The sequence below is a fragment of the Micromesistius poutassou genome (assembly GCF_964030765.1).
Source record: "Micromesistius poutassou genome assembly, chromosome: 17".
Classification (NCBI taxonomy): Eukaryota; Metazoa; Chordata; class Actinopteri; order Gadiformes; family Gadidae; genus Micromesistius; species Micromesistius poutassou.
The window spans coordinates 16,372,157-16,397,183 of NC_140287.1; the positions used below are offsets into that span (position 1 = coordinate 16,372,157).

At 46.7% G+C, this 25,027-nt stretch overlaps 1 protein-coding gene across 1 annotated transcript in view; it reads right to left on the minus strand.

Annotated features, from left to right (window-relative positions):
* nrxn3a (neurexin 3a) overlaps nucleotides 1-24,723 on the minus strand; it is a gene marked incomplete at both ends in the record, with an annotated part of 103,329 nt that extends 78,606 nt beyond the window's left edge. The window contains 11 exon segments of the mRNA XM_084482148.1: nucleotides 1,648-1,767; nucleotides 5,451-5,624; nucleotides 6,311-6,501; nucleotides 7,169-7,429; nucleotides 8,742-8,862; nucleotides 9,185-9,304; nucleotides 11,159-11,185; nucleotides 13,458-13,661; nucleotides 23,482-23,865; nucleotides 24,424-24,570; nucleotides 24,687-24,723. Coding sequence (XP_084338274.1) covers nucleotides 1,648-1,767; nucleotides 5,451-5,624; nucleotides 6,311-6,501; nucleotides 7,169-7,429; nucleotides 8,742-8,862; nucleotides 9,185-9,304; nucleotides 11,159-11,185; nucleotides 13,458-13,661; nucleotides 23,482-23,865; nucleotides 24,424-24,570; nucleotides 24,687-24,723 — 1,786 coding nt within the window.
* Nucleotides 24,724-25,027: the final 304 nt, after the last annotated feature.

Here is a 25,027-nt window from a genome sequence, read left to right on the forward strand (position 1 = left end):
GATCCTAAGAGAAGGCCATGGGCCATCCAGCAGCACTGTATCACAACAGCATCCGCAGTCACCCCAATTAGTTACTTTGGTCTTTGTGGCTCTGTTCTTTGTGCCATTCCTTGTTCCACTTTACTCTTACTGATGCGGTTGGGAACCAGTTGACCAATCACTGCTCAGGGTTCTCAGCCCCCCCCCCCCCCTCTGGTGAGTCCAACGGCCCCGCCCTTCAGTGACGCAGACCACACCTCCATCCTCCCTATTACCACACACTGTGCTGGGCGCATGTGCAATATCTTGTTCAAAATGATCATTGTGGTTCCTTCCAGAATCCAGATCCTTCCCCCCTGACGACCCCGCTGCATTAGAATGCTGTCTCCGCGCCTCGGGAACTTCTCAGGAAATGCTTCAGTACTTTGAAGGCTTCAGGGTAAGGAGGGAGGGGAGGTTGTAAAGGCATCCATCCTGTAGTGGTCAATGCCGAGGAGAGTGTCTGTGATGGGAGGCCGTGGAAACTGACTGGACTTGTGGCGCCTTTTCCCCACGCATGTCACACGCATGTCTCAGGCCGCTTGTTTAATTGACTGGCTCTGTCCGCTCACGCCTGCGTTAACGGCCCTGTGAGGGGGGGGGGGCCATAGGAGCCCCCCTGCCTGGGGCAGCGGTAAACTGCATTATGGGAGAAAATAATAAATGAGCATGTCCCCGTGGCAACCGGGATGGAGCTCCCGCTGTTTACAGCAGGTAGCTCTAAACTACCTCCTGAAGCTTGGATCTTTATGTCGCTCTTATTGTAAACTCTAAGACTTTTAAACTCAGGCAGAGTGATGGGCTGGAGGGACGGCAGCACTCTGAGCTGGCCCCGGGCTCAGCTCGTACACCTCTCCACCGCTTCACTTAAGAGACCCAAACTACTAGAGTCATGTTGTCAGTTGGACTTCAAGGTCACAGCAGCAGGATACTGGCTGAAATGTTCCCACATAATTGCTTACCTTCCAGGGAACTTCCTTCATGTCTGCGTCACGGATAACAATCTAATTGATAAGACCTTACCTTCGGAGGCTAGGGCAGTGAATGTGCACGTGTCTGTGTGTGAGTGCGTGCACCTGTCTGTGTGTGAGTGCGTGCACGTGGTTGCTGTTTTTTTTCCCTATGTCACGAGAAGCTATTTTGTATGCATGTCTGGTGTGGAGTGTCTGACAGGGAAATAGACGAGATGAAGACATACTTCTCTCTCCGTCTTTGTTTCAACTATACACAGGGCGTGACGAGTGTGCGTGCTTATGCGCATGTGTTGGTAAGTGTGTGCATGCGTGCGTGTGTCTGTGCACGTGTTTTTGTGTGCACGTGTTTTTGTGTGCGTGTGTGTACGTGCGTGTGTTCAGTGCATATATCTATATATGCACTGATATATACATATCAATGCATGTCGTGTATGGGTGTGTAGGATCAGTCACGAATCAGATCATCTTCATTGGCTTCTTTCTTCATGTATTTGCATGCACATCTGCACAGCTGGTGTGCACGTGGTCACCGTGCACATCTGGTGTGCATGTGGTCACCGTGCACATCTTGCACAGCTGGTGTGCATGTGGCCATGTGGTCACCGTGCACTGAGTCCAAAGTGCTGCAGAAGGTGAATGAAAGCCAGCTACTCACGGTCGTTGCACTGTGTGCCGGTGTAGGACGTCATGGAGCAGTCACAGGTGTAGTTCTCCCACTGCTGGATGCAGATGCCCATGTTGGCACACGAGTCCTCCTGACAGGTGGTGCTCGGACCTGGGGGAGGGGTGGGGGGTCAAACTTAGGGAGCAGTTCACTTTTCTTCTTGCCTGGCGTGTCTTAAACTTGTGAGTTCTGAAGGTCGGCAATCTTCAACATCAGTTTATGATAATACTGTAGGGGTTCAATTTTTCCATTCTGAATTATTTATTATTTTCGCCTTCCACTCTCTCTAGCGAAATAACTTTTATACCCCGAATATAATTTTTCCTTTTTTGCGCTTCATTTATACTATGATAAAGATATATTTCAAAATAGTTGAACTTGACATAATTCTGCTCTGCTTTTAGTGGTAGTTACAATACTTACATAAAGTATGGTTTAATGGGGCCAAATAACACTTGGAGGGTACTGAATTTGACAAGAGCAGAATTAAAAATGAACATCTATAGATTCTATAATGTCTAATAATACTTTTACAGTATGACAGAATTGCACTTTAAGTACACTTAAGGACACAACATTAAATTGGAAAAACTAACAGTTTAGCAACATCAACCTTAAAGTGTATTTCTGACATAGCATGTCTGCCATGTCTTGGAAAAACAGTAGCAATGCATGTTAAGATCATATTATAACAATCCGTATTGTTTTATATTTATTTATAACAATTTGTATGAAAGTTTGAAAAAAGTGTCTCATTTTAGTATAGTCAGTATGACAGTAGTGCACTGAAGTAAATCTTACGCTGAACTTAAGTATGACATTGGTACAATTAGTATACTTAAAGTTTGGCATATTTATCAGGAGGAACTGTTTTGCACTGCCTGGTTTGCACTCTGTGGTAATGGTGGTGATTGATAGAGGTTGGATCGTATATGGTTGTCAGATGAACATGCTGTGATGGGTAAACACAGCCGTGTACCCGTTGATCGGATGAAAAGCTTTGCTTGCCCTCATCGATCAACCAAACTGCTAGCAATGTTGGAATTATGCGTGTCCGTTTTGTGTTTTAAGGGATGTTGCTATTTGTGTAACATTACCCTTGTGGCAGTGTGTGTGTGTGTGTGTGTGTGTGTGTTAATGTACTTGTTTCTTAAGTTATACGGTTGTCCTATGGTATTGCTGTAGACGCTCTGGCTTTAGAGACACTCTGGTTGTTTCTTCAGTTATACGGTTGATAGTGGTATTGCTGATATGTTCACCATTACTGGACCAAGGTCAAAGGATTTACAATGCTGCTCCGTCAACTGACCAGTCCCTTTCACCTGCCCACTCCTCCCCCGTCCTCCCCTCTCCTCTCCTCCCCTCATAGCATAGTGTAGCATCTTATCCTGGCTATCTGTGTTGTATACGGGGATGGGTTCACGGTTGGGCGTAACTTTTCATAGGGACAGAGGAGGGACGACCAACTTTGGGACAGAACGGATTGTCCCTAGTTTGGCACCGTGCTGCCGGTGGAGACCGTAGCCGTCTGAACGTCTGACCTGCCTCCGCGTTATTCGCTTCACAAGTTCCTAACTTCTACTCACCTGACCTTTTTTTTTTTTGCAGTACTTTAAATGTGCACATGTAAAGGGGTGTGTGTGTGTGTGTGTGTGTGTGTGTGTGTGTGTGGTCTGTGAAGTGTCCCTACCAAAGCTTAGACCAAACGTACGCCCTTTAATGATTGTTAGCGCTTGGCACTTGGTTCTATGAACATCCTTATATCGTTGTTTCTCTTTCTAAAGACTCAATGTAGGTACTTATTGTAGGTCGCTCTGCGTAAAAGCGTCTGATAACGATGCAACGTACCTGTCCTCACTGCACCGCAGGGGAACACATCCTTTCATGGAGCATTGTCGAATATGGCCGACTATTAAAGGTCATCTAAGTTTGGTTGAGGCAGACTATTAATTATAAAGCTTTAAAAGGTCACTGGTCGTGTTTTGGGAGTAAACGGCTTTTTACTGCACACCGTCCGCTTTGGAGGAAGCCTCGTGGTTCCTTCCATTAAACACCACCGCCACCTAGTGCCGGAGAAGGTGAACTACACCAAGGGGGGCAGCGCTCAGTACTGAAACTGATCGAGGGTTGTTTCATCTGCTGAAGAAGGATGAGGAGGATGAGGGATAATTGCAATGTACTCGTCGGTAATACATTGTATACAATCGTTGTGACTGCATTTGTTCTGCTAGAACAACTCATCGATTGAACACTGTAGCCGACATTAATATGAAGAAGCTGAGAGTGAATGGAAGCATACAGGCAAACATAAAAATGACTTCTTACAATGGATATGACAGTAGACAATACAAATGAAACAAAACATGATTTATGACGTTTTATTTGAAAAATAAATGAGTTTACCATTTTTTTTCTGCAGCATATACAGCATATTAAATGACATGTGTCTGGAAAAAACAAACATGAGGTTGTTCTTTCTTAATATAATTCTACTGACGTGAAGTTGCCTAACACATGACAAACAAATACAGTCTATGAAGAACTCAAAGATACGTTGAGAGAGACAAACAAACAAAAAAACATTCCCTTGAAATAAAAGTGTACAGAAAAGGAATAACATGCAAAGCAAAGCAGACTTGGGAATAAACTGGAAAAAAATAACTAAAATAACAATAACAAGACGAGGTGATGCATGCATTGCACATTCAAATGGACACCTTTTGTTCACAATGGATTCTGCTTCCCAAGTAAAACGTCTCAGCAGCCCCCTCCTGTGGCTGGACGTGTACACACACTTTGACAAGTAGAAGACCGCACACAACCCACTGAACCCTTGGCAATTGTCTTTTCTTTGTGGACGTACCGCACGGCAAGAGGAAGGGGGCATTCTCCATTGCTTGCTGACAACTATGTTGTCCATTGTGTGTAGAGAACATACGTTAAATACATATTACATATGTTACATCATCATATCTCCGTATTCTTTCCTGTTGGATTGTTTTAATTGTAATGTAGACTCTAAGGTGTTAATGTGTCAGCACTGGGCTCAGGTTTGGCAATGATGATTCGGTATAACTCTTTAACTGCACGGTGTCCAGTATCCGTAAAAAGAAGCACACTTTTAACATGAATGAAGCTGCACTGAAATGGTTCATTGGGACGTGGGACGCATGGACGCTTGTGATGTACGTACACACTAATCAATATTCAAATCATTATTTCTACAGTGGAAAACATTCACATCACTCTTACCTCTTGTCCCTTTTCGGAAAGCGACAGCACGTATTGGGACACCAAAAAACAAACGTGGAGCACCTGACTTTGTGTTTGCATAGTTTGTGTAGTTTGTGTGTGGCTGGCCCCCAGTCCTGATAGCGGTCGGGATGGGGTGGTGATGATGATGACGATGATGATGACGACGACGATGATGTTGATTAGTAGGGTTATGACATCATTGATCCGGGGGGGGGGGGGGGGGGACCAATGAGGCCGATGACAACAGTGGACAGGATGCGAATGGCTGCTTTCTGCCTGCTGCTGCCAGGGCTGGTTCCTGGCCGATCTGACGTCCGTTCATCGGACGGCAAGCGCCGCCGCCAGCAGCAGCGCGGCGGCCAGCAGCAGGCCGCCGTGGCCCCGGCCGGGCCCCGGGCGCAGCGCCACCGCCGCCGCGCTGCTGTTGGCGTTGAGCAGGAAGAAGGGGCCCCCGGCGCTGCCGTTGAGGGCGTCGAAGTTCAGCTTGTAGAAGCCGAAGTCGGGGTCGGAGTCGGACACGGTGCGGAGCGAGGGCGTACCTTCACAGCCGCGCTCGATCTGCCCGCTGCGGAACAGCGCGTCGCTCAGCAGGTCGGGCAGCCGTCCGTTGAGGTCCACCGAGGCCAGGCAGCCCTGGAAGCCCTCCCGGGACGCCACCAGCTTGGGCAGGCTGCTGTACATGCCCGGGCCCAGACCCGCGATGAACAGGTCACCTGGAGGGGGGGGGGGGGCGGAGCACACAGGGAGGGGGGGGGGGAGGCACACAGGGAGAGGGGGTGGGGGGGGGGGGGGGGGCGGAGCACACAGGGAGGGGGGGGGGGAGGCACACAGGGAGAGGGGGTGGGGGGGGAGCAGACAGTGAGGAGGGGGGCGGGGCAGAGAGGGAGGGGGGGGGCAGAGAGGGAGGGGGGGGCGGAGCAGACAGGGAGGGGGGGGGTGGGGGGCAGAGCACACAGGGAGGGGGGGGGGGGAGCAGAGAGGGAGGGGGCGGAGCAGACAGGGAGAGGGGCGGGAGCTCAAATGGATGTTTTGGATTTTGGCGGACCTTCTAATACTGTCTCATGGTTGATGTGCACTGTCCCTGTTTATGCTGCTGAACAATGCTCCCTTCAGATATCAGTAGGGCTGTTATCCTGTCCTGAGTTTATCTCTGCAATGAGTCCACTTCACACCAGGTGATTGAACGCACACACACACATTCATACATACTGAGGATCACTATTGATTCTAAATCTTTAGTGCCTTGCAGTATACCGAATTATACTGCCTGTTGGTTTAGATGGCATTTATACGGTTCAAAAAGGCCCCTCGATTCATCTTCACCTTCGGTCTGTTTACCCTCACTATAGTAAACCTCAGCTCTTACAGGTCAGCCAATCAGCGGTCTCCCTCAGTGTACCTTTCAGGTCCAGGTTCTTGGCTCCATTGATGCTCTGGCTGGTTGCCGTGGCGTCGACCTTCAGCGTGTGGGTGTTGCTGTTGTCCCGGGTGATGACCACGTTGTGCCATTGGTTGTCATTGAGGGCCATGTCGCTCTTGCCCTTGATGAGGTTGGGGCCGTTCCCCAGGTCAAACACGTAGTGGATGTACCTGGGAGCCAAAACAGGACAAGCAGCAGGCGAGGTTGGAGGAAACATTGAGTGCAGAGTGTGCACCACAGAGTGTGCACTATAGAGTGTGAGATGCAGAGTATGAGGTGTAGAGTGTGCACTACAGATTGTGTGCTACAGAGTGTGCACTATAGAGTGTGCACTATAGAGTGTGAGGTGCAGAGCGTGCGTTACAGAACTGGCACACGCACAAAGGTTGTGGAGCATTTCAGCTGACAGCTCAACAGCAGCAGCTGTAAAGGTGCATCTGGGATGAATAACCCATCTGATCTGGGTTCAAATAGCTTAGTTTGCTTCTTTTTAGCCTTGATGTAACCATTGTATACTATAAAACGAGCGGCTCCGACCAAGCAATGTTATTGATCGACCGGACCTTTACAACGTGATCAAATGAGCCCAACAGCACCCCTAGTCATGCTCAAATGAAAACACCTATAAATACGGCTCGAAGTACCACTCTGTCCCATAGCTTGAAAAAATGGATATTGCATTTGTGCGTGCGTGTGTGTTGCATCAAATTGCATCCTTCAGGGTTATAGCTGGCAGACATCCAGAAACAAGAATAAACCATACGGGGACGACACAGCGGCGATTGTCCTGCGTAAACATCAGCTTCCTTCAGGAGCGGCGTGTGTGACCCCCCTCACCCTTTCACCAGCTCCACGGCGATGAAGTCGTTGCCGTCGCCCGAGTTGTAGAGGATGAAACCGTCGGGGGAGGTGGTCTTGAACTGGAAGAAGAGGTGCATGGAGGTGTAGGCCTGCAGCGTGGCCAGACTCAGGTAGCTGCTCTTGCTCTTGAAGGTCACGGGGTCGGCGATGATGGAGCGCACGCCGAAGCGGGCGTTGAGCTCGCAGTAGTCGATGTCGCCGTTCTTGCACAGGTCGATGTAGAACATGCCGTTGAACCTGGGGGGGGGGGGGGGGACGAGGAGCACACGCGTCATCACGCGTCATCACACAGCGCGTCTCCGTTAACCCCCAGGAGGACGCTGTCATCACAGCCTCTCTAATTAACCTCAGTGTTGGGCGCAGGCGCGATTCTAGGTTTCTTAAACATCCGGGGCTCAGTAGGGGGTATCGAGCGATCGCGGGCAGACGAGATTGTTAACGGGGGGGGCGGAAGCAAGCTTGGATTGTCTTTTTTTTTTTTTTTTTCAAACAAAAATAGATTCGGGGCTATTTCAATTTGATCTGGGGCTTTAGCCCCGAATAAAACAGCCTAGTGACGCCACTGGTTGGGCGGATTTGTTTTCGGCAGAAGAAGAATGTGGGCTGTTTGGAACACGATATAAGACAGACGCTGATACATTTCAATCAAATGATTGTCCATTCACATTTACATTTAGGGCGTTCACAAGACGCTTTTATCCAGAGCGACGTACAATGAGTACATCTGGCAGGAAGCACAAATTCTCATTCATGAGGAGTTTCAGTTTCGAATCAAAAATAAAAGGTGACTGTAATCCACATGTATAAGGACAGGTCTCCAACTAGACCTTTGGGGGCTGTTTTACCATAACCAATAACCATAATCAGAACAAACTGCCAGGTGAGGTGTGTCAGCTGCTGTATCTAAGCTCATTACAAACCTTTCTGAACCTTATGGCTGCCCTGCACTCCCTCCATTTGATTTGTTTTTGTAAACCAGGTCGTGCAGAACTAATAACTCTTTTTGTAGCAACTCCAAATCAATCTTGTTGGTTCTTCGATTGTTCGCTGCCACACTGGGTTATGTCCCTCTGGATAAAAGCGCGTGTAGCTTAACCCCGCGTCAATGTGTAGACTAGGCTTAGGGTTAGGGTTAGGGTCAGGGGTAAGGGGTTTGGGTGAGGGTGAGGGTTAGGGTGAGGGTTAGGGTAAGGGTGAGGGTTAGGGGTTAGGAGTTAGGGTTATGGGATAGGGGTAGGGTGAGGGTTAGGGACAGGGTTAGGGTTAGGGGTAGGGTTAAGGGTTAGGGGTAGGGTTAGGGTTAGGGTTAGGGTTAGGTGTAGAGTTAGGGTCAGGGTTAAGGTCAGGGTGAGGGTTATGGGTTAGGGGTCATGGGTTAGGGGTTAGGTGTAGGATTATGGGATAGGGGTAGGATGAGGGTTAGAGACAGGGTTAGGGTTAGGGTCAGGGTCAGGGTCAGGGTGAGGGTGAGGGTGAGGGTCAGGGGTAGGGTTAGGGGATAGGGGTAGGGTTAGGGTCAGGGTCAGGGTTAGGGTCAGGGTCCGGGTACCTGAGGCTCTGCAGGTGGCCGATGAAGCTGGACGGGATGCTGGAGACAAAGCGGCGCTCGGTCATGATCCCGGTCTCGATGTTGTGGAACTCCAAGCGGGTGTGGTCGCCCGCCATCTGCCCTGGGGGGGGGAAGGCGGTGGAGGGGAGGGGTTGAACAGAGAAACACAGCACAGAGGAAGAAGAGAACACGTGTCTCACACTAACGCAGTAGGCGAGGCCCAACTTATAGATTTATACATAATGTTGAAATTAATTGTACAGGATCCTACTGCAAATTTGTGCAAATTCTGCATTGAGTTGGAGGAAACTAGAAGAATGTTCTATTAGCTAACGGGGGGGGAAACAATAACAGCAAGAAGGAGAGCAACCGGTGTTCATCCGATATAATACTGCTGACTTCAGGCCACGTAAAGAAGCATTGAACCCTTATCAGTGAAGTACCTTCTGCTACATCATCGTCAACCGTAAGCTTGTAGAGTTTCCCTCTGCGGACCACGCGGACCGTGTGCCACTCATTATCATTGAGTTTTTGCCCGGCATACAGAGTCTCTGGTCCTTTGCCTGAGAATGATGGTCAGTTACAAAGTTAAAATCATCCTTTGGGTTCAACCAAACCTTTGTTTTCCCGATAAGTTTCGTTTGTCAATGTTGTCAAATTCTCTTAAATTTGTCGTGCTTATTTTCGTATTTTTTATCGTTTTTTTTCCCGATCGCTATTGAAAAGGCTGAGGAAAACAAAGGATTGGTTTCATAATGAAGAGCATGTTTAGCACAAGTTCAAGATATTTCTGTGTTAACATCTGCATTGTTTTAATAGAAGTCAATTAAACCACATTGTTTATTTGATCATTGGATTCTAATATACGTATAGGGGACGATTATCATGTAAAGAAAAAAACAAATGAATTGCTTTTCACTCATCATAGGATGTGAAAATTATTTCCGGAAAATTCCTCTTCATCTACATCAATTATAAGTCACATTGCGTATTAGTTTTAATAGGATGAGAGTCATAGTATACATGGTATATTATCTTCTAGACAAGAGCTGGAATGTTCTAGATACAGAACTCCACATAGAATAGAGCAGGCATCGACTGCCTGCCTGTCTGTCTGTCTGTCTGTCTGTCAGCCTGTCTGTCTACAAATCTTTATTTTTGCATGCGTGGCTGTCTGTCTGTCCTTATTATCTATTATGCTTACTTACTGCTAATCTTTTTTTTTTCTTTTACTTGTTGTACTATGTTTCTATGTGAAGCACTTTGAGTCGGCCTCGTGTATGAAACGTGCTTCATAAATAAAGTTGCCTTGCCTTGCCTACTGTTGATCCTTTCACTTTTGAATCTGTTTCAATTCACTCTCTTTCTATATTCTACTACTGCTACTAGTCTGAGATGAATGAAATATGAGACCTATTGAGGAGTCAAAGCAATCCAAGACGAAGTCAACTACCAACCCTGATAGCAAGAGCATGGAGATAGGATAAGAGAGCAGGAGATAATGTACTGAGGGAACCAAAGCTATTCTACGCGCTCAATATAAATATAATACAGAATGACCTGGGTCATGGTCAAGTATTTCCGATTGTTCTACTGGCTATCACCTTAGATCCCTTTCCGTGTATTGGTTATATTGAAAGCTATCCAGATAAAAGTGAATTGTACATGCCTGTAAGGAGCTTAAGTTAAACATTTTCAAGACTCTGATGTCCTTGTTTACTACGCTACGAGTATGATCAGCCTCTTCATACTTCATACAAATGCTTGCAATATTCATACTAATAACAGTATTCAGTCATGAGCAGTGATTTATTAATCGTAGCTATGCTACGTCTTGCATCGTGTCAAAAAAAACCTAAGACAAGACCTGGGCAACTTAAAGTAATGTTAACCATTTACAACAAAACAGGAAATATCTATAACAATAATTATATATATAGCTGTAAATACAGTTACAGAAGTATGTAAGTAATGTAAGTAAGTATTCTGTGTTGAATAAAATTATTAATATTATCAACATCAAACATTAACATGTTTGGGAAACTGAGAAGACCAAAACCTAGAACAAAAGGAAATACGGCCTAAACAATTATCAAATCACTACTATGTGTTCTACTACTCTGGTCTGGAGCGATCTCTGTGTTCTACTACTCTGGTCTGGAGCACTTTCTGCTGCTTCCTGTGACCTACTTTGGGCCAACCAGTCCGATCCACAACACCTCTTTCCATATCACAAGCATACACTCTGTTTTTGTTGGGGTGGGGGGAGGGGGGGGGGGGATTCAGAGAGGCACACTTCCAAAAAACATTAGATAAATATAAAACATTTAGAGAAATATATCATCATCATCATCATCATCTTCATCATCATCATTAATATTGGCATAGAAAGCAAAATGAAACTTGTGTTAACTTACTGGAGTTACAGTTTATCCTGATACAGTCTAGATGGGGAAGAATAAATGACAGATGAAATTGCATCCTTCAAGGTTATAGCTGCAGACATCCAAAAACAAGAATTCCACCCTTCCGGGGACGTCCACATGCAGAGCGGCAGCCATTTTATTGTAAATATATATTTTTACATTAATGAATAATTATACTATGTAATGGTAAATAGTGACGTTACAGTCAGTCAAGAGAATTTGTAAACATATTATATGATGGGGTAATTATAAACGGTTAGATATGATGTTGTTAAAATGTTCAATTGCCATTACATGTTTTGACATTTTTAAAAGTTTAACAGTTTTAAGTATTAATTATTATTTAGATTTGTGTCATTGTGGGAAAAAAATGGCCGCTTTTAGTGTACCAGCCACATCAGTTGTCCAACCCAAGTTGTTTTCTTTTCTGTAAAGTTTTGGTGATTAAAGTTTGGTTTCCGGATTAGAGTCAAAGCCATTGGCTCCACAGCCTCCACACCAACTTATTGGCTAAACACGCTTCAAAATCACTGACAGATATTTAGCAAGAAGGAGGTGGTTGCTTGTAATCTGAGAGCCATAGGTCTTTGAAATAGAATTTAGAGATGATATTAACGATCGGTCAAATTTGTCAAATTCTTCTGGTCAAAGGTTTCTTAATTCTTGAAATAGCATAGCCAATATGTCCCCTTGAGGCCCAAACAGCCTCGTGTCTGGGGGGGGGGGGGGGTCTATGTCGGTCACGATGTGGCTGCTGGGTTCATGTGTCGTCAACCGCAACAGAAAAGTGGGGGCGAACAGCCGCGATCCAATCAACACCAGTACCATGCAGAAGCACAGGGGCCCCGGCCCTCCAATCTGGGTCCCTACGCTGCCACTACCGTCTTCACACGGAGACACTAGATCGACCCGACAGAAGGGTTCTCAAAGCCCTTTAACGGGTATAGGTTTAGATTATTAAGAGTCGTATCATTTATTTTGTAGATTAATCTAGTTTGAGTAGTTACGATTACGAGTATGAATTAGATAAAGGTTTACGTTAAGGAAATGGTGCGAGATCCAACAAGCTAAAGCTTATATAGTTACGTAGAAAACGTAGAACTATGTATACCTGGAAAATGTTCGACAAATTCTCGCGCGAAGTAAACAGTATTGCTTCGGCAAAAAAAACCAACATATTTTATTGGTATGAGAATCGCAAGTATCTCTACATCTCCTAACCTCCTCGGTAAGCTAGTTAAGTGTGCACTGAGCTTCTCTCCTTTTTTGCTCCACTTGAACAGTGTCAAAAAGAGAGAGAGCGTGTGGGGGCGTGGCCAGCTGCAGGTCTCTGGGCTCTGTTCTCGGGCTGTTCGCCTGACGGGCCGCAGGCTGAAGGCCTTTGAAGGGGTGAATACCATCTTTTGACAAAGCATGATGGGGAAATGGAGTTGAAAGCAAAAAGGAACATGTTCAAAAAAAGTGTAGGGATAAATGCCTGCGTTGTCGGCGACAAAAAAAAAGAACAACTAGATTAGAAGGACAGAATAAAAAGGACACTCTTTATAGATACATGGTGTGTGTTATTGGTGGGATCTTTTTTTAAAAATATATATTTCCCTGTTGAGTGACAAAGTAAAGATCAGTTGTTGTCGGCCTACATGGTGTGATGCTCTTAAAAAGTCTCTGCAGAGTTGTGGGTTGATAAAAAAAAGAGTCTAAAAATAGCAAATGTTACAGTTCAGTGTGTGTTGACGACTATGTGTGTGTGTTTTGTGCCATTGTGCTGGGTCTCAAAAGCTCTCAAAGGAGGAACATGGATGACTGTGGAGTGTCTGTTTCAAAAGATGAGCCAAATAGGATCACAAATTATGACATTTTGCTCTTAGACACTTTAGCCTTAACCGCTACCAACACAAATGATTCAATATGCATCCATCATTAACGTTACACAGAACTGCAATAGAAATCCATGCAAACAATATGAACAATTTGTCGATTTACTGTATATATATATCTCTCTATATATATCATATGTGTGTTGTAATGTAAGCGATGGAGAGAATGGGGGCACAAAAGAGAGTTGAAATAAGGGATATCTGAAAGGAACTGTGGTGTATGGGGAGGGGGGGTCCCCTCCACCGTGTCGTGGCGGTGTGTGAGGTGTGAGGTGCGAGGGTGGGTGGGTGGGGGGGGGGGGGGTGGTGGGTTGGAGGATGACGGATGGACAGATGGATGGATGGACGTGGGGGGTGAGGGCGGGGAGTGGAGTGGGGTGGGGTGGGGGGGAGGGGCTGGTGGAATACGATACCTAGGTTGACGGTGAGCTTGACCCGGCTGCCGTCCAGCTCCAGCCGCAGCGTGTCGGCCGAGTCCCGCGACGTGGTGGCCATGAGGATGCCGTAGGCGCGCTGCGAGCGGAAGCGCAGGCTGGCGTCCTCCGCCTCCGTGTGCATCACCGTGGGCATCACCACCTTCATGTACATGCTGCCGTCGTAGGACAGCACCGAGGCCTCTGGCGGAGAGGACGACACCGAGGTTTGGGCTTTCACTTTTTTCCGTGTAACGTTCCGTGTTACGTTCCGTGTACGACCAAAATGCAAACGTTCATCGTTCACTCGTACAAACTCAAAACCAAATGGATAGATATATACGAAATGAATGAGAGGTGCGGCGTGTAGGATTCAGTGGCATCTAGCCGTGAGGTTGCAGGTTGTAACCATCGAATAACCTGACTAGACTGAATAACTTTCCCCCCACGAACTCCCATTTCCAACTAACGTAGGCGAGGCTGAGATGGTCTGGACTGTTAGGTCATGTGTAGGTATTCTACACACTGCACCTCAACACATGAATGAAGACCCAACCAAATAAAAGAGCTAAAAAAGAGCTGCTCCTCCGCCACGTAGCGCTAAGCTCATCGTTAGCACCACCTGCTGGCCAAAGTCTCTAAATCATGTATTTACACATCAAAGAAATATATTAAATATATAATAAATCAATAATCAGGTGAGCTCACCCACTCACAACCAGATTTTTTTTAATGTACCAGTGTACTTGTAAATGTTTATTTCACATGCCAATAAGGGTACTTTGAATGAATTTAATTGAGAGACAGAGACAAAGAGAGAGAGAGAGAGAGAGAGAGAGAGAGAGAGAGAGAGAGAGAGAGAGAGAGAGAGAGAGAAAGGGCGAGAGAGAGAGAGAGAGAGAGAGAGAGAGATAGTATGGGAAAGAGAAAGAAAGAGAGAGAGAGGCACAGAAATCCAAGCGAGTGTGAGAGAGAGGGCGAGGGAGGGAGAGAGGCACAGACAACGAGAACGTAACGAGAAAGGGAGAGATGAGAGGAATATTCAGTGAGTAATTTGGCATTTGCTTTTCTTTTCATCTGGCCCAGAAGTTCTGTATGATAGCGTTACAAAAGGAAGCATTGACATGTTTGACAGAAGCGAGGAGACTGGGCACAAGAGACCCACTGCTGGAACACTGAGATGAGAACAATGATTCCATTCTTTTGGTTGGCAAGATGAAAATGTAACGGCCAATAAAATGGATTTGTGGGCAACCACACACAAGTTGGAGGAAAAGCAGTGACGGGCAGAATAGAGACTGATCCTGTGCGCGCGCACACACACACACACACACACACACACACACACACACACACACACACACACACACACACACACACACACACACACAATAAGTAATTCCGACTGTACCTCAGCCTTTACACACCAACACAACCAGAGCACCCTGAGGTCATCAATATCCACAGAAAATACACACTATATGGTGATGTGCAAAATATCAGCGGACAACCAGAAAAAGGTATAAACAGAGGACTTGAGATGACATGTGGGGAATGCTAAAGTATCTGTGAGTGTGTGTCAGTGTGTGCTGTGTCTGTGAGCGACGAAGAACAACAAGTGATAGAGCTGAGAGAGAGATAAAGACAGACAGACATGGAGAGAAGGAAAGAGATTCAGTGCAAAGGACATTGGAACTGGTGTGCGCAGGCATAATCACAATCTGGCCATGTAGTTACTGGCCAATCGATGTCCATTACACTGCCGGTCTCACAGGACTCAGCCAATGGGACGACTTTACATCTCCATGTGCCAAGGGCACAGAGACCTCGTCAAAATGACAAAGAAGAGCTTCCATCGTTCACACTGCGTCTCTACTTCGTCGCTGGCAACAACTCAAATAATATGTACTGATTACTGTCAAATAATATCACCAGCTCCCAGTTTGGATATCTTTTTTCAAATATTTATTTGATGGAAAGTCTGTGTTGCTGTCTGTCTGTCTATCTGTCTGTCTGTCTGCGACGTGCATGTGTGTGTGTGTGTTGGGGCCTTATCACACCAACAAGCCAAATCAAATCAAATAGTATTTAGATATTTTATTGGCAGACGGCTGGCATCCGTTTGATCGATCCCAGATCAGTGCTTGGACACCTGAAACATTGATCTATTTCCTACGCCATTTCATTTATCTTAGTAACACAACGAGATTGACTGCATTCAAATACATGTTGATGTTCATAGCGATGTGTACTGGCCAATCAGGGGATTGGGCATTATTTGTGCACATGCACACATACATAAGGACACACACACACACACACACACACACACACACACACACACACACACACACACATAGAAAACACAGCATGACCATGAAAATATGAGATATAAGATGAGTTGTCATGAGATTTGAAGCAATGAGCTGGACTGCAGTGAAGCTCACTAGCTTGTTGTCTGGGTTAGGGTTAGGGTTAGGTGTTTTGAAGAGAGCTATTTTGGTTTTCTTAGGCTGAGCCTAATAAACGTATAGAAATCGCAGTATGTTGCCTCTAATTGCTTTAATGAGTAAGTAGTCGCCATACTTAAACGAATTGTTACAATTAAGGTGTGTACACTTGAAATAGTTCAAAATGAGTTCAAATTGGCCCTTCATTTATAATCAGCATAATAGCTAATAGCTCTATATAATTTACTCTGTTTAATGTTTAATTCCCAGAGGCAGCGTAACTTAAACAGCATCTGAAAACCACATAATGACCCCGATCCCGGCCCCGGGCCGTCTGCAGCAGCAGCGGCGGTGAAGTGGGCGGGCGGTGGCTGAACTCTATCCAATCAGAGGGGGTTATTTAAGGTGGCCAAATAGGATGAATGGACCAATAATATGTTAAGACGTTACATGCCCTCAAAATGTCCTCTGCTGGGGAAAGAGAGGGGGAGAGAGGGGGAGAGAGGGAGGGAGTGGGGTGATGCAAGTAACATGGATGGCCACTAGATGGAGACAGAGCGTGCTGTGTCGCTGCTGTTGTTTCCAGCGGCAGGTGAACACACGTGATTCGGGAGGTGTGTCTGTGTCTCAGGCTGCTTAACGATCTGTGAGCGCTCACGCACCAGCGACGTTGTTCCTCGGGTGGATTTCTGTTCCATTCTTTTTCCCGCAACACACACGAAAATGCATTTCAGAAGATGAGGAAACAATAAAAGGGACTTTGATCTATATGGATCCTCAAAATGTGATTGAGGGAGTGAGTGAGATATATGTATGTATATATATATATATATATATATATAAATATTTAGAGAGAGAGAAAGAGAGAGAGAGAGAGAGAGAGAGAGAGAGAGAGAGAGAGAGAGGAAAGTAAAAACTGCCGATGTGCAGTTAGGGGGGAGAGTCAGACACACATCCGTTCCACGCCTATTCTGAAACACTGTCCTCTCCCTGACATCACGGAGGGGATAGGAGTGTTGCTGGTCAGGGCAAACACACACCAGAGCAAAGGCCCACACACACACACAATGCTACCGAAATAGACCTTCAACTAAACTCAAACACAGGAACACAGTGAGCCTCTCTCTCTCTCTCTCTCTCTCTCTCTCTCTCTCTCTCTCTCTCTCTCTCTCTCTCTCTCTCTCTCTCTCTCTCACAACAAGAATGTGCAGAGAGATTGCCATGGCAACTGTAGAATTCCGGCATTGCATCCTTATAACTGTCCTCCATCTTGTCATCACCCACACAGTGTGTGTCTGTGTGAGTGTGTGTGTGTGTGTGTGTGTGTGTGTGTGTGTGTGTGTGTAGAGGCTTACATGTTGTACTTTAAATGCACGGGGCCTTATCGTTAGGATTTCAATCGGTGTGATCTTCAAAGGCTCCTCCTGTCTTCCTATTGGCTGAAAGGTTTCTAGCTGGATTATGAAACACTGAACCAGAGGTCTGGTTTATTGCAACACAGCATGTCCCAAGAGAGCAGAGAAGAACACGTCTGTGTGTGAGGTTCCACTATGGTTCCACTATATCCCCAGGTGATAATGTGTTCCTCAGAGAGACCCCGGCCCCTGACCAGGGGGCCATTAGGCTGTCAGGTTCCAGCTCCGCTATGACGACCCCCGGTGTATCGCATCACCGCTTCATCACTGAGTACAGGGTCTGCCTCTCGGCCAATCTCTCTTTGGCCGAGAGAAGGAGTCTGTGCTGCGGTTTGGTTCTCCTCTAAGGATGGCTTTCCTTTACCCTGACGCTTTAGGCGTCATTTCCATCGCCAACAGTGCGTCTTAGGGTAGGCTGAACGCTTTCAAGCCGAACTCTAGAAACAAACGCAATAATAAACTCATTGTGATGAGACAACATGATTGGCATTTAAATCTCACTTTTTAAATGTGTGTGTGTTTGTGTGAACCCGAATACATCTTCACGTCACATGGTACGTATAGGACCAGTGCACAATGCACATCAGCATCTGGTTGTGCGCGTGTGCCCGAGTTTCAAGTTGTTGTTGTCTTCGGTGCGATCTTAGTCGCAAACTCGAGTCCTCATCTCTGTCGTGTGTGTGTGTGTGCATGACTTGTGTGTGCATCACTGCGTATAGATGTGTGTGTGTGTGTGTGTGTGTTCTTTACTGCATCAATATTTATTTGATTGCCGAGTCAAACAGATCCAGGGGCGGCCGTGGCTGATGGGGGGAAAGGCCTGCAGGGAGAAGCCTAATGGACAAGGTGTCGGATTGGCTACATGGTAGAAAAGCACCATTTAAATTCTCAATACAGCTCTGAGCTTGAACTGTCAGATTGACTCTGACATGTCCTATATGTTCGAGGGGGTTGGGGCGTTCGGATGAGGTGTGTGTGTGTGTGTGTGTGTGTGTGTGTGTGTGTGCGTGTGTGTTTGTGTGGACGTGCGATGACCTCTATGGGAAAAAGGTCAGACTGCTTTGAAATAGTTGATATACCTTTAGTTGATTGACACTTCCATCTTTTAATCATTATTTTCGTCTCTTTGTCTCTCTCTCTCACTCTCTCTCTCTCACTCTCTCTCTCTCTCTCTCTCTCTTATGAATACATGAATATGTATGTATTGTCAGAGAGCAGACGAGGACAGAGCGGTAGCGCCGCGCCGCGCGGCCAACATCCACCGGGTAAACATCACGGTGCCAACATGTCCCTCAACGGCCGGTAATCGCCAGTTTGTCAGGTGCTTGCGGAAACACACACAAGCGCACACACACACACACACACACACACACACAAGCACGCACACACACACACAAACAAAGGAGTGCGTGTGCGTGTGCGCGGGTCGGTGTGTTGGCCGGACCTTGAGGTGTCACAACCGCTGTCGCATCACAGCTCAGATACACATCTGAGCTGAAAGCCCTCTGGGCCCAGGGTGTGTGTGTGTGTGTGTGTGTGTGTGTGTAGGTGTGTGTGTTTACACACAGCACAGAGAGAAGCCAGCAATGTAGATGACAAAATAGATTGCAAAGTAACGGAATAAAAAAATAAAACTAAAAAAGCAGCTCTCTGTATTTAGTATGTGACAAATGTACAAAACAGTTTTTACCACATTATCAAATCTCAAATCTTTCGGTGATCAAATAAAAGCTCTAATGAAGACAGAGGATAATGAAATCCACCTCATGTCGCCGGCTCTATAGACCAATATGCTCTGCACAGAATTACACATTATCAGATTAACCTGCAAGTCAACGCTGGGATGCTTGCCTCCCAAATCTACAAATTAGATTTGAGCAGAAAGCAGATAAAGAAAAGAGGATGTAAGAGGAAGGCTCGCCGGCTAGAGGAAGTATGGGGGGAGACGGAGAATCTGGAGCAGCAAGAGATCCTTATCTCATGGCTTGTTATTTGATATGCTAAAGCTGTGGAATAATTTAGCTGATAATTGGTTTTCAACTCTCATTTTTTAGTTACAACTAATTATGAATCCTTGTAGTAGCCATGACTTGTCAAAGGTGGTTGTGTTTGGCTTTTGTTTGATGTGTCATCAGAGAAGTCTTTGGTTTGGTTTGCAGAATGAAATGCCAAGCAACCATTTGCCAATAGTTAGACACCGTACATAGATTCCCTTGTTCTTGACGGTAGGGCCTATAGTTGTCCTTACGCATGCAGACCCATGCCCTGCTTTGTGAACTGAAATTAGGTATTTTGGGGATGGTGAATTAAGTACAGCCTTAGGTTTGAACAACTGAAGGGCAAATAAACCAACATAATAACATGTAGTCAAGGTGGGATCTGCAGAGAAGGAGGACATTCCTATACCAAGACAGCATTCCTATACCAAGACAGCATTCCTATACCAAGACAGCGTTCCTATACCAAGACAGCGTTCCTATACCAAGACAGCGTTCCTATACCAAGACAGCGTTCCTATACCAAGACAGCGTTCCTATACCAAGACAGCGTTCCTGTACCTTTTCCTGTCTTCTTCCCTCCAACATGCAGAAACCCTCAGACTGAGCACCAAACTGCTCCCTGATGAGCACATCCTTCCTCTTCATCACCATATCGTCCAGGAATGCATTTAATAAGTGCATCAAAGAACCAATCAAAATTGAAAGCGTCCTGTCCGGACCATGTTCTCTGTGCCAGTGTATAGACTTCAAGGTACATTTATCCAAGGATCTCTTCCCACCGTTAACTATCGTTAACAAATGCCTCATTGATGTGTAGACAGGCCAACATATCAAACCATTCTCGTCACCATGACACACGCAGTACGTATACATGTAGTAGACCAGGCTACTTGGCTGCAGAAGCCACCACTCGGGGTCAGGTCCCCGGCGCCGGGCTGTGTCTCCTGCTCCGTACGCTCAGACCCCGCGGCCTGATGAGCTCGTTAGCCTGATTGATCCACTCTGTTCTGGGTTTCTATTTGATGCTTTCTTCAAAGTTCAATGTTGCATCAATGTATTGCAATGTATTGTATTAAGATAGTGTCCCTGTTCCATAGCTAAAAATAGGCTCTCACTCTCTCGTTAAAGTTGGTATCCAAAACTAAACCACTGCACACGTCCTGTTATCAAAGGCGACATATATACGTAGCGCCAACTGCATCGAGCTGAATCATCAATACCAACCATCAATAATCAGACCAATACATATAACCCAGAACCATAATTATAGGTCTATGAACAGAGTTTACCAATAAGGATAGTGTGATTTGTTAAAGTGATTTATTCACCGCCTAAAAAGCCGTTAAAAATCGACCTTTGTGCAATTAAAGTCAATGTCCCTTTATCGCCACGCGGAGAATGTGGCGTTTGAATGACAGGCCTGCTGAGGTTCTCTCTGTGCTGATCCGTGTGCGATGCATTCTACCAGCGTTGCACTCGTATGTTCTGCTCGTTGATCCACGCTGCCAAAGCCTCTCTCTCTCTCTCTCTCTCTCTCTCTCTCTCTCTCTCTCTCTCGCTCGCCCCTCGGCCCATAGACGGGTGACCTGGCCGCTGCCTGAGTCAACACAGATTAGCCCCGCCACACACACCCTGCCTGGGGCCCCAGCAGCCCGCACAGGGGCCACACCTCCATGCTCGCCGCACTAAACACACACAGCGGACCCACAGACACACACAGAGCCACCAAAGGATAACGGAGAGGAGGTTGTGATTATCGCCCCAAAAAATATAGAGCGAGAATGACTGCGCTCTGCTGTATCTTATCCCACTTATGACACAACTACTTACTAAATAATATTTGAATGAAAATTAAGTCAAGTCAAGATTTAACGGTTAGACAGCAGTCATTCATTGCTGCGCTCTGCTGTTCAGAAATAGCATAAAGCTGAATGCCCTTATTGACTAATCAGAATTGAGTATTCAACAAAGCTGTTTAATATATCTTTATTACACAACTATGTAAAATATATCCAATGTGATCGAGTCATTATACATTTTAAGATATCTCACAGGCTGAAAAAAACAACAACTCATAGACATTGCGATCAATCGATCACGTGTAGAAAATAATGTTCATCTGTTATTGGGCTTGAGCAGCACCAGCACATCACGTGACCACAGACGTCCACAGCCATCAGCCACGCCCACTGGAGCAGCAGGGCCCAGACTGGCACCCGGCTGGCCTCACTACCAGGAATCATCACCCTCACCAGCACCCTGCTGGGCCCTGCTTGTCTTGATTACACCAAGAATTCAGCAGTGTGCGCGCGCGTGTGCGTGCGTGCGTGTGCGTGCGTGCGTGTGCGTGCGTGCGTGTGCGTGCGTGCGTGTGTGCGTGCGTGCGCGTGTGCGTGCGTGCGCGTGTGCGTGCGTGCGCGTGTGCGTGCGTGCGTGTGTGCGTGGTGGCTATCATTGTGACTCATACCATACTAACCCCAGCCACTATCGTTTAAAAGCCACCATTGTAACATTTTCTCTCTGGTCTAGTAACTGGAGTTATTCAGCATACAGGACTGACTCAAGTCATGGGCAGGTGCAATCACATTCAGCAGCAAAGACCATTGACATCGGGCAATCATGTGATCCAATGGCTGTGAACAGTCAAAGTGTGGTGTGTGTAAATGGCTTCACTTCCCTCTGACTATGTACTTATTCTGCCCTTTTACACACCTGTTATCTACATGGAGACATGAATCTTTTATATTCCCTTGCAAATCAAGACAATTCATTGGTATAATTCGTTTTTCTTACATACCTGAGGGCTATTTAATAGATGGCAGTTGTATAACCTATCTGGGAATATATAGTATATATATATATATATAGGTATATATCTACTCATCTTTCCATCCATCTATCTATATATATCTCTCTCTCTCTGTATTTCTATCTGACCGTGTGTCTCTCTGGTCTGCTGTTGCCAAAGTTAAACAATGTTTATGTATAAACAAGCGCATAAATGCTCAGGATTATTTGTAATATTATCTCAACAACAACACCTCGGTAAACAACGAGCAGACCGCCGTGCCAACGAACGAGTCCAATCAACCCACGCTCGGTTCGGTGTCTGCGTCAGCTCTGCGCTCTCCATGACGACCGGGCCGCCGGAGTCAAGGCGCCATCAACACTCTGCCTCACATTTGCATTTCCAGCCTCCAAAAAGTTTTTTTTGTGCAGCCCTCCACAGTAAGACTCACCACCCAATCTAAACACACAATGTGCGTCGCCGCCCTCATCGTTATGCAATGCATAATGCAGACATAGCATAGGGTGTGTTTGTGCGCGCGTGTGTGGGTGTGTGTTTGTGCCGTTGTGCGCATGTGTACGTGTGCGCGTACGTGCGTTCTGTTGCCTGACTTGCTGAGAGTGGGAGATAATGTTTTGGGACAACTTACAGGAGAGGATTTAACTACTGTAAAGCTGCTTACCCTAACATACAACGCTTCTGACGTATTGGTGTATCTGAGGTTGTTGGAAACACTAACCCTAGAAGTACCCAAAACCAAGCCCTAAAGCCTGACCCTAACCCTAACCCGAGTATCAAACCCTAACCCTAACCCAAAACCCTAAAGCCTGACCCTAACCCTAGTATCAAACCCTAACCCTAACCCTAACCCAAAACCAAGCCCTAAAGCCTGAACCTAACCCAAAACCCTAAAGCTTGACCCTAACCCTAGTATCAAACCCTAAACCTAACCCTAGTATCAAACCCTAAACCTAACCCTAGTATCAAACCCTAAACCTAACCCTAGTATCAAACCCTAAACCTAACCCTAGTATCAAACCCTAAACCTAACCCTAGTATCAAACCCTAAACCTAACCCTAGTATCAAACCCTAGAACCAAAGTCCAAACTCTCATCATGCATGACATGATGCCTGATGGGGATGATCAATGCGTCACACACACACACACACACACACACACACACACACACACACACACACACACACACACACACACACACACACACACACACACACTGTTGCCTGATGGTGACAATCAATGACAAACACACACACACACACACACACACACACACACACACACACACACACACACACACACACACACACACACACCACCCACACAAGCACACACACACCCACCCACCCACCTCTGTCGCAGGTGCGTGACCAGAAGCCGGTGCCGGTGCAGTCGCAGATGAAGCGGTTCCAGCCCTCCTTGCACACGCCGCGGTTCTTGCAGGGGTAGCTCTCGCACTGCTTGCCCGCCATCTTGTTGCAGGACGGCTTGATGCCGGCGCCGTTCTGGGCCTCGGCGATCTGCCGGATGTCCTTGCTGCGGCCGTCGATGAACAGGTCCCGCACGCAGCCCACGTAGCCGTAGTTGAGCATGGCGGTCCACAGCTCGGTGGGCAGGATGAGGTTGGCCCGGTCGGTGGGCAGCCCCCCCAGGTACATGTCCCCCTCCAGGTCCAGGATCTCACTCTCCCCGCTGGCCGTGAACGGGATGCGCTGGCTGTTCACCGAGATGGTGCCTGAGGTTGGGGGGGGTGGGAGAGGTAAAGGGGGTGGGGGGGGGGGGGGGGGGGGGGGGGGGGCGGGAGGTAAGGTGGGGTGGGAGTAAAGGGGAGGGGGAGGTAAAGGGGGGGGAGGTAAAGGGGGCTGGTTGGATCCTCAGTAAGCGCCTACGCTACGTGATATTTATTGAGCCGACGCTTCGACCTACAGTAAGTGCAACCGAACGATGAAGATACAGACCATTAACATAGATGTAAGACATAAGTTCATCCAATTCATCAAATAAGCCAACTGATTTAAGTGCTACAATATATAAAAACCAGAGATTGAGAACCTAATTGAATACAGTATTATCTGTTATTTTATATAAACAAAGTAGAGAAAAAAGTAATTGCCAATATGCAATTGGAGTCCAATATGATTATACAGGTGTTAATAATGCACGACTGACTCATTGAGTCAGACTCATGGATTGAATCTAAATTAAACAAGCTGAATATAAAATTGTAGTAAATCTAGTTGGATGAGATGTCATCAAACAGGTGAACAGGACAGGAAGGTGGCTCTCCCCTGACCTGAGCGGCCGTCCCGCTGGATGTCCACGTGGTACCACGCCCCGTCGTTGACCTTGTTCTGGGTGGCCTTCACCTTGATGGTCCCCGAGCCCATGTCCAGCAGCAGGTACAGGCTGCCGTCCAGCAGCTCCACCGCAAGAAGTCCACCTGGCCCGGGGCGAGAGAGGGCAATGTCAGCGGGGCTCACGTCAGGTCCACCGGCCCTCATAAACCACCGGCCCTCATATACCACTGTTCCTCATATACCACTGTTCCTCATATACCACTAGCTCTCATATACCACTGTTCCTCATATACCATTGTTCCTCATATACCACCGGCCCTCATATACCACTGTTCCTCATATACCACTGTTCCTCATATACCACCGGCCCTCATATACCACTGTTCCTCATATACCACCGGCCCTCATATACCACTGTTCCTCATATATACCACTAGCTCTCATAAACCACCGGCCCTCATATACCACCGGCCCTCATATACCACTGTTCCTCATATACCACTGTTCCTCATATACCACTAGCTCTCATATACCACTGTTCCTCATATACCATTGTTCCTCATATACCACCGGCCCCTCATATACCACTGTTCCTCATAT